Raw genomic sequence first — 15738 nt, 5'->3', positions numbered from 1 at the left:
AGACAGGCCTTTAATAATGGCCCATAAAACCACAGTGGCATTTATAAACGTCAGAACGGACTTAGGATAAAATGCAATTGGTTAAGCCCAAAGTTTCCCTAACAGCAACTGACTATAGAGCAGTGGTGCTCAAAGGGTCCCACCCCTTTGGGGCATAAGCCACACCTGGGAACTCCTCAGACACGTGCTCTCCCACCTCCTGCCCTGCTATCTGCTTTACCAAGCCTTCCACGTGGTTCTGATTTAAGGGCACCGCTGTGGAAGACAGTACAGAGGTTTTGAGTGTGAAACCAAGCACAAGATGCCCAATTCAGTGTGTCAGGCTAGTCCCACTTTGGTTGACCCAATCCCCACTTCCCATTGCCGCTTCCTTTTAGTGGGCAGCCCAAAGAATAGCACCATGTTCAAACACACTTTCAAAAGGTCCTTAGAGGTAGTAGGGCTAATGGAAAAGGCGGCTATTTTTCATGTGTTACCACAGCAACATGAAGCATCATTTACTCCTATAAGAAAGGTCTCCTTTCCAGGGTACATTGAGTATTTACAGAAAGATTACTTTATCCTGAGGAAACCAAATTTTGGAAAAGCAAATACTGGTAACTCTAAAGCTTCCATATTCACCTTTACAGCCCTTGTTCTAAGTGAATTTTCCCTAATTATGGCTGCCCAATAAGGAAAACATGTGTCCTGGGCCAACCTCCACTGTCTACTCTGAAAGACATTATTTACATGTAATGGAGAAAAAAAACATCTTACTTCATGCCCCCTACTGGTCCCTCAGTCCTGAATCCACAGGGAAGCTGAGCTGTTTCATCTCTACCCACCCCTGATGACACTTCGCATCCTAAGACGTCCTTCGGTAGATCTACATCCATTCTACTTCTGGGAGCTGTCATAACAATGTTTACTTCTGGATTTTAAAACTCATTTCTGTACTATGAAATCAATTTCATTTTGTGTGTAGTCCTTTACTTTTACTGTTTTTAAATAGTTTCCATATTTACCATCTCATTTGATTCTCATAAGAAACTGTGAGGTGGGTACAGTTTTATTATTCCCACTTTACAATGAGAAAACTGGAACTGAGTGCTGACTTTAATGAACAACTGACCAATGAACTTTAAGGAGGAAATACAAATGTTCTGCATCAAAATGAAAGAATTCACGATGTCCAAAAGAACCCCTAAACTCGCTTGAATTTGTCACCTGCCAAAGGATATTCACCAAAATAATGAGGTAGGTTTTCAGGTGGGATGGTATTTTTCTGGCTTAGGAAGGGTGGGAGCTGGGAGATAAGGGAAACTCTTCCAGATACGGAATCAACATAACCTGCAGTGAATGATATCTGGAATTCTATGAGGTTCAAAGGAACAATGATGATGATGATGATGGCGCTAAGATCGATTAAGCTCTTACTATGTGCCTGGCACCATTCTGCATTTATTAAACATATTCAACAACCCTATTAATATCACCATTTTACAGACAAAAAAAACCCCCCACAAAAACACAGAGAAGCTATGTAACTTGCCCAAGATTACACATCTTGCTCCCTGGACACAGAGGAGGATATGGGACTGGAGGTGCCAAGCCCCTGTGAGGTTTGCGCTGCCAGTGATGGAAACCTTACATGGGAGGGCAGCCACCACAGGAACATGGATTACTTTTCCAATGTTGCCATTTAAGCAACAGCCTACACATCCTCTCCGCCAAAACATCAATCAACGTTCAGGTTCCAAGCAATCAGGAGTGTTGACTGAGACTCCTAACAGCTGGTTCCTTCTCAGACTGTCCCCACCAGCGTGGGGAAGAAGGGGAGACATCCCAGTTTTCTAGATCTTGATTAGCAATGGAACACTGGCTGATTTGCCTGGAACTGCCTTTAGCTAATTTAAGAAAAATCAAAGAGGAAAGCAGCTCTGGAGGAAATGTGCAAATGAAAGCTGCCTGTGGCACTGACAAGTACTATTTAGTAATCTATGGAAAATGAGGTGGGAGGCAGAAGTTCTAGTCAAGGCACAGAACTAATGGCTTTTTTTTTTTTTTAAAGATATATAAGTGAAAAGGACTCCTCAGGGTGTAAATTACTCCAGTCTTGTTTTTCCTCTACTTGTTTCAACTGCTCACACTTTGGAATTGTAGGAGCCAGCTTTTACATATTGACCAATCTTTTGAAGTTCGTACATCTTTTTTTTTTTTTTTTTTTTGAGGAAGATTAGCCCTGCGCTAACTGCTGCCAATCCTCCCTCTTTTTGCTGAGGAAGACTGGCCCTGAGCTAACATCCATGCCCATCTTCCTCTACTTTATATGTGGGACGCCTACCACAGCATGGCTTGCCAAGCAGTGCCATGTCCGCACCCGGGATCCGAAGCAGCGAACCCCGGGCCACCAAAGCCCAGCCTGCGAACTTAACTGCTGCGCCACCAGCCGGCCCCAATACATCTTTTTCTTAAGGAAGGAAACAAAGATCAAGCTGAACTCTTAGGTGAGAGAAAAACTACACGATGAATGAATGCAGTCTTCATGGGCAAGTATGCTATGATGGGGAGCAACTTTCCAATGCTTCCTCAAATTTGCTTACCTTCATTATTTCCTGCCTTTAATTTTCACTGAATAACCTCAGGCCACCTTGAGATCCTAGGAGTCCAACAGAAAACCCAATTTAACAGCAAGTTGCAGGGTATTTCACAGAATCTAGTCTCAAGGAAAAATCCCAAACCTGGGAGATGGGACTAGAGTGACCCCAGTTAGGCGACTTTTCATATCCACATTCCTTCCGCACTTTAATAATCCTGGCCCAACTACTTACTAACGGTGGGCCCTGCGCGCTTCACTTTCCTCCGTTATAAAATGGGGATGATACCTTCTTCACCAGGTTGGTGTGAAAATTAAGTGAGTTAATACACGTCAAGCACTTAGAACAGTGCCTGGCACAGAGTAAGCGCTCCAACAGTATTAGCATTCATTATTACTACGACTAATGTTTGCAAAACACATTACAACAGGGAACCGCACACAGGAAGCTGCTACTGTATTGGTAATGTTTCATTGCTTTAAAAAAATCTGAAATCAGAACCGTCAATACAAAAAAAAAAATCAAATCTTGCAAAAGGGGAGGGAGGGAAAGCGGCCCATAATCGTGCCACCTGTTGGTGAGTTTCAATAGGGTACTGTTGGCGCATCCGGTTCCATCCCTGCTCGGTGTTTCCCTCCGTGGATGCCTCCCTTCGGGCCGCGGTTCTTTACGAGCGTTTCACCAGCAGGATTACAGGCGGGTCCGTGCGCCTCGTGAAACCCTGTGCAAAACCGGGTGAGGCTGCGGCTCTGAGCTTTTCGGGGGAGGGGCTCCATAGCTTTCCTCGCACTCTAATACACGACCCTGTAGCGAGCAACTTGCTTTTCAGGGTTAAACTCAGGGGATATCGGCAGAACAATTCCTTTCACGGGAGCGGCAGCAATAACCAGGGCACCTGGGCTGTTAATTTGCTATCTCAACACTGGAGCGACCCGACCGCGAAGGGCAAGAGGCGGCCAGGGCGCGCGGCGCTGCGCCCCTCGCCACTTACACGCCGGCCTGCGGACGCCACCGCCGAGCAGCTCACGGGCTCCGCAGACCCGTCTGCTCCTCCCTTCCCCCATCCCTTGTTCCCTCCCCAGAACAAACTCAAAGGAAATTGGCAACGCTCCGTCTAGGGTTTCACTCCTGCCCTCGGCTGACACTTCAACCACGTCTCCCGGGGAAGTTAATTAAAAGAACAATTAATCCGCACAAAAACCCAAAACCTACCCCAAAGCTCAAGAGCTCTGCAAGTTAGAAGATTGAGGGTGCCGCTGCTGACCGTGACCCTCTGTCCATCGCTGGTGGGCAGAAGTGGGCAGGGGTGGGCAGGGGGTAGGAAAGGGAAGCAGGCAGGGTCCTGCCGGAGGGTGGGTCGCCGGTCACCCCCAGAGTCTACACGTCACCAACGCCGGTGAAGACCGGCTTGGAGGCAGCCAGGTGAACAGGTAGGTGTGGGCAAGTGTACGAACAGACACACACAGCCGCGGCGGATTAAAGTTCACACACCGCTTCCCCTTCCCCGGCGGGCTTTCTCACGCACGGCCCAGGCGGCCACTTCCCGGGCAAGCCTGGGCGCTCGACGGTCCCCCTCTTTGGAGCGGGTTCCCCAAACCCCTAGTAAGCCCCAGTGACGCCCCTCGCCTCCCAACTTCCAACCCCTAAAGTATTAGCCTCCCTCCAGCCTCCTAGGCGGGCGCAGAAAAGCCCGGGGACGAGACATGAAGGACAGGGAAAGCGGGGTGCGGCGGAGGGCAGGGGGCGCCGGCGTGCAGCAGGCGGCGTACGTACCCAGCGCGAACAGGGCGAGCTGTCCAGCCGAGGGGACCATCTTACGGGCGGCGGGCGGCAGGCGCTCCCGCCTCCTGCCCTACCTGCGGTGCCCGAGTGGCGAAGCGGCGCCGCGGTGCGGGGGGAAAAAGGCGCCGGCTGAGGCAAGGCCAGCCCCCGGCGCGGGCGGGCGGAGCGAGGACCGAGCCCTCTGCGCTGGCACTCACCCTGCCGCGCTGCAGACCGGGCGGAAATGGGAAGGCGGTTACCGTCACCTCTCCGCCACTCGGGGACCGGGGCACGGCGGACCACCCTCCCGCCCCAATGGGGGTGCCCCCCTAAGGGCACTGGGGGTGGGGGTTTGGGGCTGGGGGCGGGGACGCTGCGCGCACCGAGCAGGGCGCGGGCGGCGGGGCGGGGCGGGGCGACCCGGGAATCTCTGTACCCGCCGCGCGAGCGGGGAGCCCAGGCCGGGGAAAAGGCAGGAAGCGCCGACTTCAGACGCCTCCCGCAGACGAGCAACGCAGTGTGGCCACGGGCCCCCGCTCCCAGGTCGGCGCCGACCACGGAGGGCGAGCAGACGGGGCGCAGCGGCTGCTTCTAGGCTCCAGGAAGGGGAGCGGAGCCGCCCGGACGGCCCGTCACCTGCTCCGACCGCCGCTGCAGAGGGCTCTCCCCACCAAGGGACTGGGGCCGCGGCCCGGAACGGGACCTGCGAGTTTCGGCCGCCGCCTGCCAAGATTTGGAGCCACGAACATGCTCCCCAGAATCAAGCGAAGAATTTGTTAAACCGGGTTTCCCACCTGCGCCCCCATCCCAGCGAAGAACGCTCGATTCTAGGGACGCCAGCCGCCCGAGCACAGCCACCCCACGTTCCCAGGCGGGCACATTGTTAAGATCAGCGGGCCTTCGTACAAACATCTTGACTGTGGCTGGTAATGAAGATGAGTCTCCTGTCTGTGGGGCGCCTGGTTAGCCACCACTATGCCCAGTCCACCCCGTCCACCCTGCTACAAGCGGAGGCCAAGAACCGGGTAGCGTGCGCCGCGAGAGGGGGTTGTATGGGCTGGAGCCACCTGGCTGGCCCTTTCAGGATTTGTGGCCTTGAGCTGGGCCCTGGTGCTGGAGGTCGGGGAAGTGGAAGGAAGACGGTCTGGCCAGAGAATGGAAGAACCATAGGTTCCCTGGGAGCTGTACTTAGGGGACAGTATGCCCCCGAGAGGCAGTAACCAGTAGTAGTTTTCAGATGCCTCGAGCTCAGGGACGAACTCTCTTCTCCTGACCCCTCCGGGCTAGCTGCTCAGGGTAGACCCACTCTCTTCCGGAAGGTGGGGGATGACAGTGAGGGAATCACTTGCCGTTTGCTTGGCCCAAGGCTCAGACTCTCAGGGTTGACTTTTAAGTTAGTTTCATATGAGCTGAGGGGCCTACTTTCAAAAAGGAAGCACCAGACCATTGGCCTCAACATTTGAGCAGGAAACATCAGAGTAGAAAGGGATTTTGAAAACAGTGTAAAGTTACCTTGAGAAACCATTCATTTCAGTACATTTGTCAGAGGATACTTTGCTGGTCTTTCAACCCTTAATGATCCACGGTGAGAGTTTCATGGTAAGGGGGAGGGGGATAGCTCTTTTCCTGTGTCCACATGCATGCATGTACAGGGTACACACACTCTCTTAGTAAATTGTCCCTCGCTCCCTTCAGCACCTGTGTCTGCCTCCTTCAGACTGGTCTTGACCTGTTCGGGCGGCTTTCTGTCTCCTTCCTAGACTAGTCTGCCTTGGCTACCTGAGAGAAGAAATCAGGAGCTCTCCAAGTCCTTCTCCTCTTCTCCAGGACCCCCAACTAGGACTGGAGAATGGACCTGTCACTGTGTTTCCTGCTGGGACACACATACCGAGTTCACTGTGGCTGAGGGCTGGCCATCCAAGCTGGTGGGAGTCAGGCTCAGCAGTTCCCTCTTTGCCCCACTCCTACACACAGAGTTGTGGGTGGAGGGAAGAAACAGCAGAATCAAGCAAATGAGTTTGTCCCCTTCGGAACTGTGAAATCTTTCTAATCAAGGCTAATCTGATATCTTGTAAACTAAAGAATACCCAAATCAAAGTACACTCTAGTGCTTGGAAACCGTTAATTCTCCCTCAACATTTTCAAGAGCTAGCCTATATCTATGGTTTTATAAACCTTCCAAATCATTCAAGTCAGATAATCGGGGTTGGGTTTTTTTTTTAAAGAAATCTACAATTTTTTGTGACTGGACTGAACTAATTTTTGAACATTTATTTATAGAACTAGGAGGAAATGAATCTCCTAAAATGTTAACACTCTGCCTTTAGCATCTTATATATCTCATTTAATCCTCACAACAGCCTCCTGAGGTAGAGTCCCTCCCCCTTTTATGTGAAAACAAATGGACTAACAGAATTTAGTAACTTCCCCAGCAAGTGGCAGAGCCTGATTTTGAAAGCAAATGAGCTCGTTCCAAGGCTTCCATGCTATGCTGCCTCAGTTTCCACATTTTTTTTTTTTTTGGAGGAAGATGAGCCCTGAGCTAACATCTGCTGCCAATCCTCCTTGTTTTGCTGAGGAAGACTGGCCCTGAGCTAACATCCGTGCCCATCCTCCTCTACTTTATCTGTGGGACGCCTACCACAGCATGGCTTGACAAGCAGTGTGTAGGTCTGCACCCAGGATCTGAACCAGTGAACCCCAGGCCGCTGAAGCAGAACGTGAGCACTTAACCACTGTGCCACCGGGCCGGCCCCAGTTTCCACATTTTTAATAAGGATAATACTGTACTCGTTGGGTTGATGTATGGACAAGATGCAAGAACTTATTTGCATGCTTAGCATAGTATTTGATATCAATGAACATAGCTATTGTTTAAAGAAAAACTCTGTCGACATACTTTTGCCTTCTCTCAATTTCCCACCATCATCTTTATTTTATCATTTCCATATCAGTTCCTTTGCCCATGCATATGCATATGTGTGCGTATGCACCTTCTATGGGGGGGTCATTTCACAGGTAATCCAGGGCTATGAATTTGTTTCTCAGCCTGTGATGTAAGAGGAATGAGGGGGGGAAAAAAACAGTAAAAAGATACAAATTAGAGCAAGGATCATTTTTCCTAAAGGGTGGTGTGACGTTTTTGCATTTTAGGAGTATGCAAGACATTGCTCTCCAATCTGAGTGAAATTCCAGCTGTGGCCCTGGAAGCCATGTGGAGATGTGGGTGCATTCCTTCAGCTACAGGCACAGAAGCCAGTTCACTTGGCCACTGAAGGTCCTGTTTCCGTGTGATGTGGAGCCTGATGAATATGTGGCCTCCCCTCTAGGAATACGCCTGGGCTGCCTTTGCACACACTTACTTCAGCTGGCCTTGAACTCAAAGATAATCGCTTCTGTAACAAGCGAATCACAGCCTCTCCTCCCTGTGCAAACAAGAGAACTAGGTATGTACTACTCAGAGGCTAGTAAAATCCCTCTGTCAGTTTTCCCTTTCCTTTCTTCTACGTACTCATTATAGAGCATATGTTTAAAGAGTCCCCTTCTTCACTGTAATCAGCCTCCCCCTCCTTCCTGATTCATTTGTGGAAGGGATTGTGGGGCCACAAGCATCAGAGTCTTCCCTGAATGATTCAGGCCAGCTGAGCTCACTGTTTAGCTCGGCAATTACCCAAGATATTAGTGACTAAATGGCCCAGACACTCTTATGGAGGAAGCACAGCCATGAGCCACAGCATTGAAGGAGTTTCAATTGCTGCAGGCAGGCCTTGGAGAGCAATGACCAGAGTTGACTTCAGGTGGCTGCAGGGCCTTCCTCAGTGGCACTGGCAGACGGGGACCCAGAGGGAAAATAGTAAAGGGTGCCTGGCACAGTAGGATGGCAAAGGTCAGATGTCATCTGTGTGTGAGAGAGAAAGAGAGAGAGGTTTTATAAAGGGCTCTGGAGAACTGTGTTTAGGCAGAGTGAGGAGATTTTAATGTGTTAAGGGATTTAGGAAAAGAAATTTAATCCAAAGTAAGGTATTGTCCAAGGATCCGCCCCCGCTGAGGCCTCAGCTATTAGTGTATTCCTTATCTCTAGCCAAAGAAAAATAGGAAACCTTATGCTGAATCCATTTTCATGGTTTTCATCACCAGCATAATGGGTGGGGCAAGAAGCCATAGAGGCATTTTCTTTGTCCTCAGCTACCTGGGTAATTTTCACGGACAGTGTTGTCCAAAGACGGTCTGACCGTCTGCTTAACATCTTCCATCCCCCAGCTCTCAGGTCTGCCTTGGGAATGCATGTTGATATTGTGTATTAAGCTTGACTCCTTCCTTCCTGAGAGAGTTCACAGGGTGGGTGTAAAGCCCAGTAAAAGTTTGAAGGTTGATGGTTCCACTGGTGATCTAAGCAGCTACAAAGACTGGTCAGAGTCTCTAAGACTTGGAGATGAAAGAAATTCTCCCCAAGCTCAGAGGAAAAGGAAAAAAAATTATGAGACATAAGATATGAGACAGAGAAAAACAAAGCCAGGATATCCAAAATATGTTTAATAGGGAGCCCAGGAAGGGAGCAGGGAGCTGATAGAAGAGAAACTGTTCTTGTATCTCCAAACGGGAGGGCTTGGTGATGAGAAGGGGGCAGTTATACATACATACATACATAGGGCTATACATACATAGGGCTATAAGGTGGAGGGTACTTTGTCTAAAGAGACTAGGAAAAGTACAAGGACAGACTTCTATTCTGTGACAGGCATTCAAATCCTCACATTGAACTTCCCATCCTGTCTCTCTTCCAAACTCCCATTGACACAGCCAAAGGAAAATAATGATAGGGGAAAATCTGTCATTCTTCAAAACTGAAAAAGGATTCCACCCACATACCAGACATTTCAAGGAATTTCTGTACGACTTGATGCAGATGAGACCAGTTTGAGCGAAAGGTTTGACAGCCTTCAATTCACCTCACAGAATAGAAAGGCCTCTCTCAGGAGGGACCCCCACCAGAACCCAGCAACACTCCCAAGGTTGGTTGTGACAAGGCTACGGACAAACATTAATCATGGGAAAGCCGGGAGGGGCAAATCTCCATCCTCTTGGAGCATCCAGGAAGTGTCCAGGTATTGGGGCGCACACAGGGCAGGGATCCCACTGAGGGGCTCATGTTTGATGCCTGGCACAGAGAGAACATTGCCAAGGAGCAACAATGAGGGCAGCCACGTGGCTCCCAGCTAGCTTTATGTGGTTACAACATGCAGGGCAAAGAAAGTCTTCAACATGAAGGCGGAACTGCTCCTTTGGGATCCTCCACCGACAACTGGCTCTTCGTTGTTTTCTGTCATCCATTCATTCCACACATCTATGACGAGCCTGTGTTCTAGGCACTGGGTTAGGCATGAGGGGTTCAACAATGGACAGGAAAAGTGTTCGCTGCTTCGTGAAGCCACTCAAGCAGAAGAATCAGGTTACCTCTGAAGGAAAAAATATCGTCTTTTTTTTTAAAGATTTTATTTTTTCCTTTTTCTCCCCAAAGCCCCCCGGTACATAGTTGTGTATTCTTCGTTGTGGGTTCTTCTAGTTGTGGCATGTGGGACGCTGCCTCAGCGTGGTCTGACGAGCAGTGCCATGTCCGCGCCCAGGATTCGAACCAACGAAACACTGGGCCGCCTGCAGCGGAGCGCACGAACTTAACCACTCGGCCACGGGGCCAGCCCCGGAAAAAATATCATCTTGATGTTTGCCACATAAATGCCAAAGACAACAAAGCAATATGTGTGGAATTTTGAGGGAAAGTGATTTTGATGCAAAATTCTGTTCCTTACACAAAATTCTGATATTTTGGACAAGCAGCTGTAAAAAAGTAAACCATTCATGTACCACCCCAAATGAAATAAAGACTCCACAGAAAATATTCAAGCCAAGCAAATAAACTCAATAATGTAAAAGAAATGGCAGTGAATGATACAAGCAGTAAAACTTAATGTTGAGCCTAACTCCTGATTTTTAATATATTGTGGCATCATTGTTGGATGCCAATAGGATGAACATTTTTCTTTCCTTCCTACTAAGAGAATCCCAATTTTGTGTGATTGACAACATGCCCTGACCCGAAGGATGAAGCAAGAAAATTCCTTGCCCGTTGTTGATGATTGGCTTAGGACTGAGCGTGTGACTAAGTTCTGGCCAATGAAATGTTAAAGAAAGTCTCCTGTTAGGTTTGGGGAGGAATTTGTTTCTTGATAAAGACAGGCAGTGAGGTAGCCTGACCTTTCTTCCTGCCTTTAAGATGATTGTCTAAGGATGAAATATCTGGAGTGTGGTATCCATCTTGTGACCATGAGGAGAAGGCCAAGAGAATCTGAGAGATGCCCGCATAGAACTTTAAGAGCTGCTGAACCAACCCTGGATATGCCTCCCTTTACCCTCCTTTCCATATGGTGTAATTAAATGTCCTTAATGTCTGAGCCACTTTTAGGTAGTCTGATATGTGAAGCTGAAGGTATGGTTGGAACCTTAATAAAACTATTGAAGATAATTCTTGAAAGAAAACACATATAAATGGATTAGGAATTGGGATTAAATTATCATAATAATCTAAATCTAAAGACCAGATTATTGTTGTAGAAACTGAGAGGACAGGATGGCATAGGAGAAGGGAAAGCAAAAATGTGCTTATTTTGTCATCTTTCATTGAAGAGCATTCATACCTACTGTAAAATTCTTTTCTTTGATAGACACATAAATTAATTTTAAAAATTTAAAGATAGCTAGTAAAAGAATAAAAATAGAACATATAACATCCAAATTTTTAGAGGAAAAAAGGGAGGGGGGAGAGAGAGAGAGACTGAGTTAGCAAGAAGAATGAGGAAAAGTCCAAGAAATGTGAAAGCCAGAAAGTGTATATATGATCAGATGGTAGAAGTAAGAACAAATGCTTCTGGGTTCCCATTAAACATGAATAGTTTTGACTCCCCTTTTAAAATACAAAATCCAACTAGAAGCTTTTAAGAAATGCACGTAACAGTGACATAAGAAGCAAAAACAATTGCCCTGTAAATGCAAACCAAAAGAAATCTGGGGAGGTAATGTAATTACGAGAAAACTAAAATTTGTTGCAAAAAATTAATTTATAAACAGGATTATTTTGGTCAAAACTACTACAAATATAAGGAGAGCTATGAGGACAAATTATAATCCCTTTGTGTGGTAGATTGTCATATTAATGGCCCCCAACGAAGACTTCCTGACCTCATGCCCTTGGGTAGTCCCCTCCCACATTGAGTCTGGGTTTGGCTGTGTGTCTTGCTTAGTTCAATGGGACTTCAGCAAAAAGGGTGATACAAGCAGAGACTTAAAAAACTTTGTGCATTAGGGCTTACGCTCTTAGAATGTTTCTAACATCATAGGCAGAAGCCCGATCTAGTCTAGTAGAAGATGACAGGGTTCATGGAGCAGAGATAGCTCACCACTGCTGAAGCCAGCCCTGATCCCAGCCACCAGCTGAATTTGCCTGTAAGAGTGAACCCAGCCAACTCGCAGAATTGTGAGAAATAATGTCTTTGTTTTAAAGCACTAAATTTTGGGGTGGTTTGTTATGCAGCAATACATAATGGATACACTTTGTGAAACCTGAGTGTCTGTGGCACCTCAAAAGGATAAACATTAAGTAAAGGTATGATGAATTTGAATAATTTATTTAATATAATTAATTTAATATATGCAAATCAAGATTTTCTATTCTACAAATATAAATACGTTCCTTTCGAATATCCTTAGATCATATGCTGTCTTTCAAATGAAACCTTAGTAAATTCCAAGAATAAAAAACTTTTTAAGCTTTGGTTGTTAACTATAATAAATTAGGTTAGAACTAAACAACAAAAGGACAATTTAAACATGCAATCACTTAGACATAAAAAAGTTTTTTTCCTAAATTACTCTTGAATCCAAGAGAAAATGAAAATTCTGCTACAAAATAGTGATGAGAACAAAATCAAAATGTTTGGGATTCTGCCAAAGCTGTGCAAAGAAAAATTTGTAGCCACAAATTTTCTTTTGTTGTTAAGAAATAATAAAACTAAATGAAGTAACAATTTAATCAAAATGGAAATAAAAAAGGAAAAAGGAATCTAAGGAAAGCAGAAATGTGGGGTCACGATTAAAGCAAAAATTAATGAATTAGCAAAGGCAATAATCAGGGAATAAATGCAAGAGAATCTTTGAAAAGAATAATAAAGGCACAGCAAGGGTAATCATGAAGAGTGAAGAGAAAATAAAAAATTTACAATGTTGGGAAGGAGAAGTGGGTGAGAAGATATGCCAAAAGGATTTTTTAATTATAAGAAAACAGAAGCTATGACTCAATGAATTTGAAAAACTCATTAAAATGAATGAATTTTCTAGGAAAATGTAATTGCCACATTGACTCAAGAAGAAGTAGTAACTTGAAAAAACTAATAAAGAAATGGAGAAATTGTTAAATAATTGCTCCATGAAAGATGCCTGTTCCACAGAGTTAGAAAGCACACATCTTTTAGCCCTCAAAGAAGCCAATATCCTTGCTGCTTAAAATCTTCCAGAATATAAAAGAGGATGGCAAGTGTCCCAATTCAGTTTTTCAAACGAAAGGAACCCTGATATCCCAAACTAAGAAAAGTGGCAAAAACAAAAAAGAAAAAAAAAACAAACTAAAAACCAATCTGCCTGAAGAGCACGATGCAAAAAGGTAAATAAAATGCTAGCAAATCAAATCCAAAATGTTATTAAAAACAATATACTATGACCAAGTAGAGTTCTGATAATTCAGGTGATATTTTATTAACATAAACAACTACTTTTAAACAATTGAGATATAATTGATGGATATTTCAGGCACACAGCAAACGATTAGAAATTTGTATCTATTTCAGAATGATCGCCACAATAAGTGTAGGTAACCTCCATCCCACACATAGTGACAATTTTTTTTATGTTTTAAAATCAAAGATAAATCGTGGTTATCTTTATAGTTGGAAAAGCTCTTAGTTAACTAGAAATAGGCTACTGCATTGACATAAGGAATACCCATGTCAAGTCAGCAGGGATGAAATTCCTTGTATGAGAACATTAGAAGAGTTCCCATTAGAGGCAGGAGCCAAACAAGGATGCTCATCTAACCACTGTTCTGTAACATTCTCTGTACAATGTGATTTGGTGGTGAAGAATCTCAAGGTTTTTGATACGCATTACCTTCATCCATTCTTTCCTCACTAATTTGAAATAATACGTTTATCATACCACAAGTCTGTTATATTCTTGGTCCCGCCGGCAACCCAGGATTTACATTCTGTCTTAATAATTTGTTTGTTTCTCTCTTCCCCCCAGTTTACATTGTTCTGCATTATTTTAACTCCATCATATGTTCTTATGGGTATTTTAAATCACACACACGCACACACACACGAGTGTACCCAAACTTCCCTACAGAAAAGTTTAACCAATTAACATTCCTACCAGCTGTGTGGTAGGCGGTTTCCTACATTAGGTATTTTTCCCTGAGCCAAGTTAATATAAATCATTGGTTTTTGGGGTCACATGTACCTTGGAGAATCTGATGAAAACTATGAACAGCCTTCCATGCCCCCCCATATAGCTACGTCTATATCTATATTTATTGCCAAATTGTGCATTCATAGACTCTCTGAAGCTTATGCCTGGATCCCAGGTTAACAGCTGAAATAAATATTAATCTATATTGATTCCACCACCTTTTACATTTAATTCTTTAATCCAACTGACTATTTTTGGTGATTATTTATAATACATCCCTAAGAAATGTACACCATGACCCAAATGTCGTCCGTCCCCCCATAAATACGTTAATATACATGCGTAGAGAAACAGAACAAGGCTAACGATGTACCAGAATGTTTGACACTTATGTCTAGGTGGTTAAATTGAGTGATTCTTTGTCTGTTCTCTCTACTTCTCCTGATTTAAATATTCCACAATGAATTTATTTCACTGTTGTAATAAGAAGCAAACTGATTTCTTTCAGAAAGAAAGGCAGTTGGGTGGGGTTCAGAGTTGCCAAGAATGAGAGAGGAGAAAGTTTCTCCTTTTTTGTTGGGGGAGAGACGACACTCCAACATCAACTGTTTTCACGGCTGCACCAGCGTGGCAGGAATCGGGGCCCATCTCATTTGCCCGGACACAGGGGCCTTAGTGTGCGCCGGGGCCGCGATGGCCGATACTGCGCTCCTCAAACAAGGGCCCTGTGTCTACCACCGTCCAACACAAAGGACAGAGGTCCCCTGTTTACTTTGGATTAGAAACGTTCAAGTGAGGGACAGCAAAAACATTTGAGTTTTCCCTCTTTTCAGTTTCTTACAAAAAAACAAATTGTAGTGAGTGGAGATTTTTTGGCATCTTCCCTGAATAAAATTCAATCAGACTAGATTGCTGAGGGGAATTAAAAGAGCTTCCTTTGTTTATTATTTTTTTTAGATTTATGGCTTAAAGGCTAAGAAGTAGCGCTCACTGACTAGGCCCCTGAATTGTCCATTCATTTCCCAGGAAATGGGGCATTCCCAGTACCTTGGTCAGCTAGAACAAGTGACCTCTGACCTTTTGCAATAAGCTCAGAGGCGGGAAGCACCCACATATTCACGGCCCCGCCTCCCCCTCCCTCCCTTCCATCCAACCTCCCACACAGTGGAATACTCTTTTCCTTTCAGATGCTCATTCAAACCCCTGTCTCTTAGGAAATTAGACCTACAGAGGGATAAACGTGTTATTACACAAAGGAGTCTTTACATCATAAAAGTCAAGGTGGTTCTACGTTGAAAAGCTGTGCCTGAGACTACAGCTCTTCCTCGATTTACGATGGGATTACATCTCAATAAACCCTTCGTGGATTGAAAATATCATGAGTTGCAAATGCACCTAATTATACCTAACCTGCTAAAAACCATCGCTTAGCCTCGCCTACCTTGAACGTGCTCAGAACACTCGCATTAGCCTGCGGTTGGGCAAAACCATCTAACACAGAGCCTATTTTATAATAAAGTGTTGGATATCTCATTAATCTATTGAGGCCGGTACTGAAAGTGAAGAACAGATGTACGGGTGCAGCGTGGGGGTGAGTGTGCGGGTTGTCCACCCGCGTGATCGCGCGGCTGCCTGGGAGCTGCCGCGGCTGCCGCTGCCCAGCATCACGAGAGAGATCTAGTGCTGGCCCGGAAAAGGTCAAAATTCAGAATTTGAAGTACGTTTTCCACTGACTGTGTATTGCTTTCGCATCACTGTAAAGTAGAAAAGTTGTAAATTGAACCACCGTAAATCGGGGATTGTCAATGTAAGGAGTGGGCTCTTGAAGGCCATGGTGGCATGGTGGCAATTGTATAGACTTTCATAGTTCAAATCCTAGCTCTGGCAC

The 15738-nt window shown here is 45.5% G+C and overlaps 1 protein-coding gene and 1 long non-coding RNA gene across 3 annotated transcripts in view; one reads left to right on the top strand and one right to left on the bottom strand.

The window, feature by feature from the left end:
* The window catches only part of TGFA (transforming growth factor alpha), a 103843-nt gene extending 98884 nt beyond the window's left edge, over positions 1–4959 (bottom strand). The window contains exon 1 of one of the 2 annotated variants that reach the window (XM_005599910.3): positions 4350–4959. In XM_005599910.3, coding sequence (XP_005599967.1) covers positions 4350–4389 — 40 coding nt within the window. In that variant the 5' untranslated portion in view covers positions 4390–4959. The remainder of the gene's footprint in view (positions 1–4349) is intronic. The other variant, XM_005599909.3, reaches the window with a different exon arrangement.
* LOC111768068 (uncharacterized) lies at positions 4750–11176 on the top strand. The gene is made up of 3 exons (XR_011426392.1): positions 4750–5362; positions 7491–7783; positions 9138–11176. It is a non-coding gene; the product is annotated as an uncharacterized lncRNA (long non-coding RNA).
* The last annotated feature ends 4562 nt before the right edge of the window (positions 11177–15738 follow it).

The sequence above is a fragment of the Equus caballus genome, chromosome 15 (assembly GCF_041296265.1).
Source record: "Equus caballus isolate H_3958 breed thoroughbred chromosome 15, TB-T2T, whole genome shotgun sequence".
Lineage (NCBI taxonomy): Eukaryota > Metazoa > Chordata > Mammalia > Perissodactyla > Equidae > Equus > Equus caballus.
The sequence above is the reverse complement of the archived record's forward strand: the minus strand, read 5'-3'. Positions and strand labels throughout refer to the sequence as shown.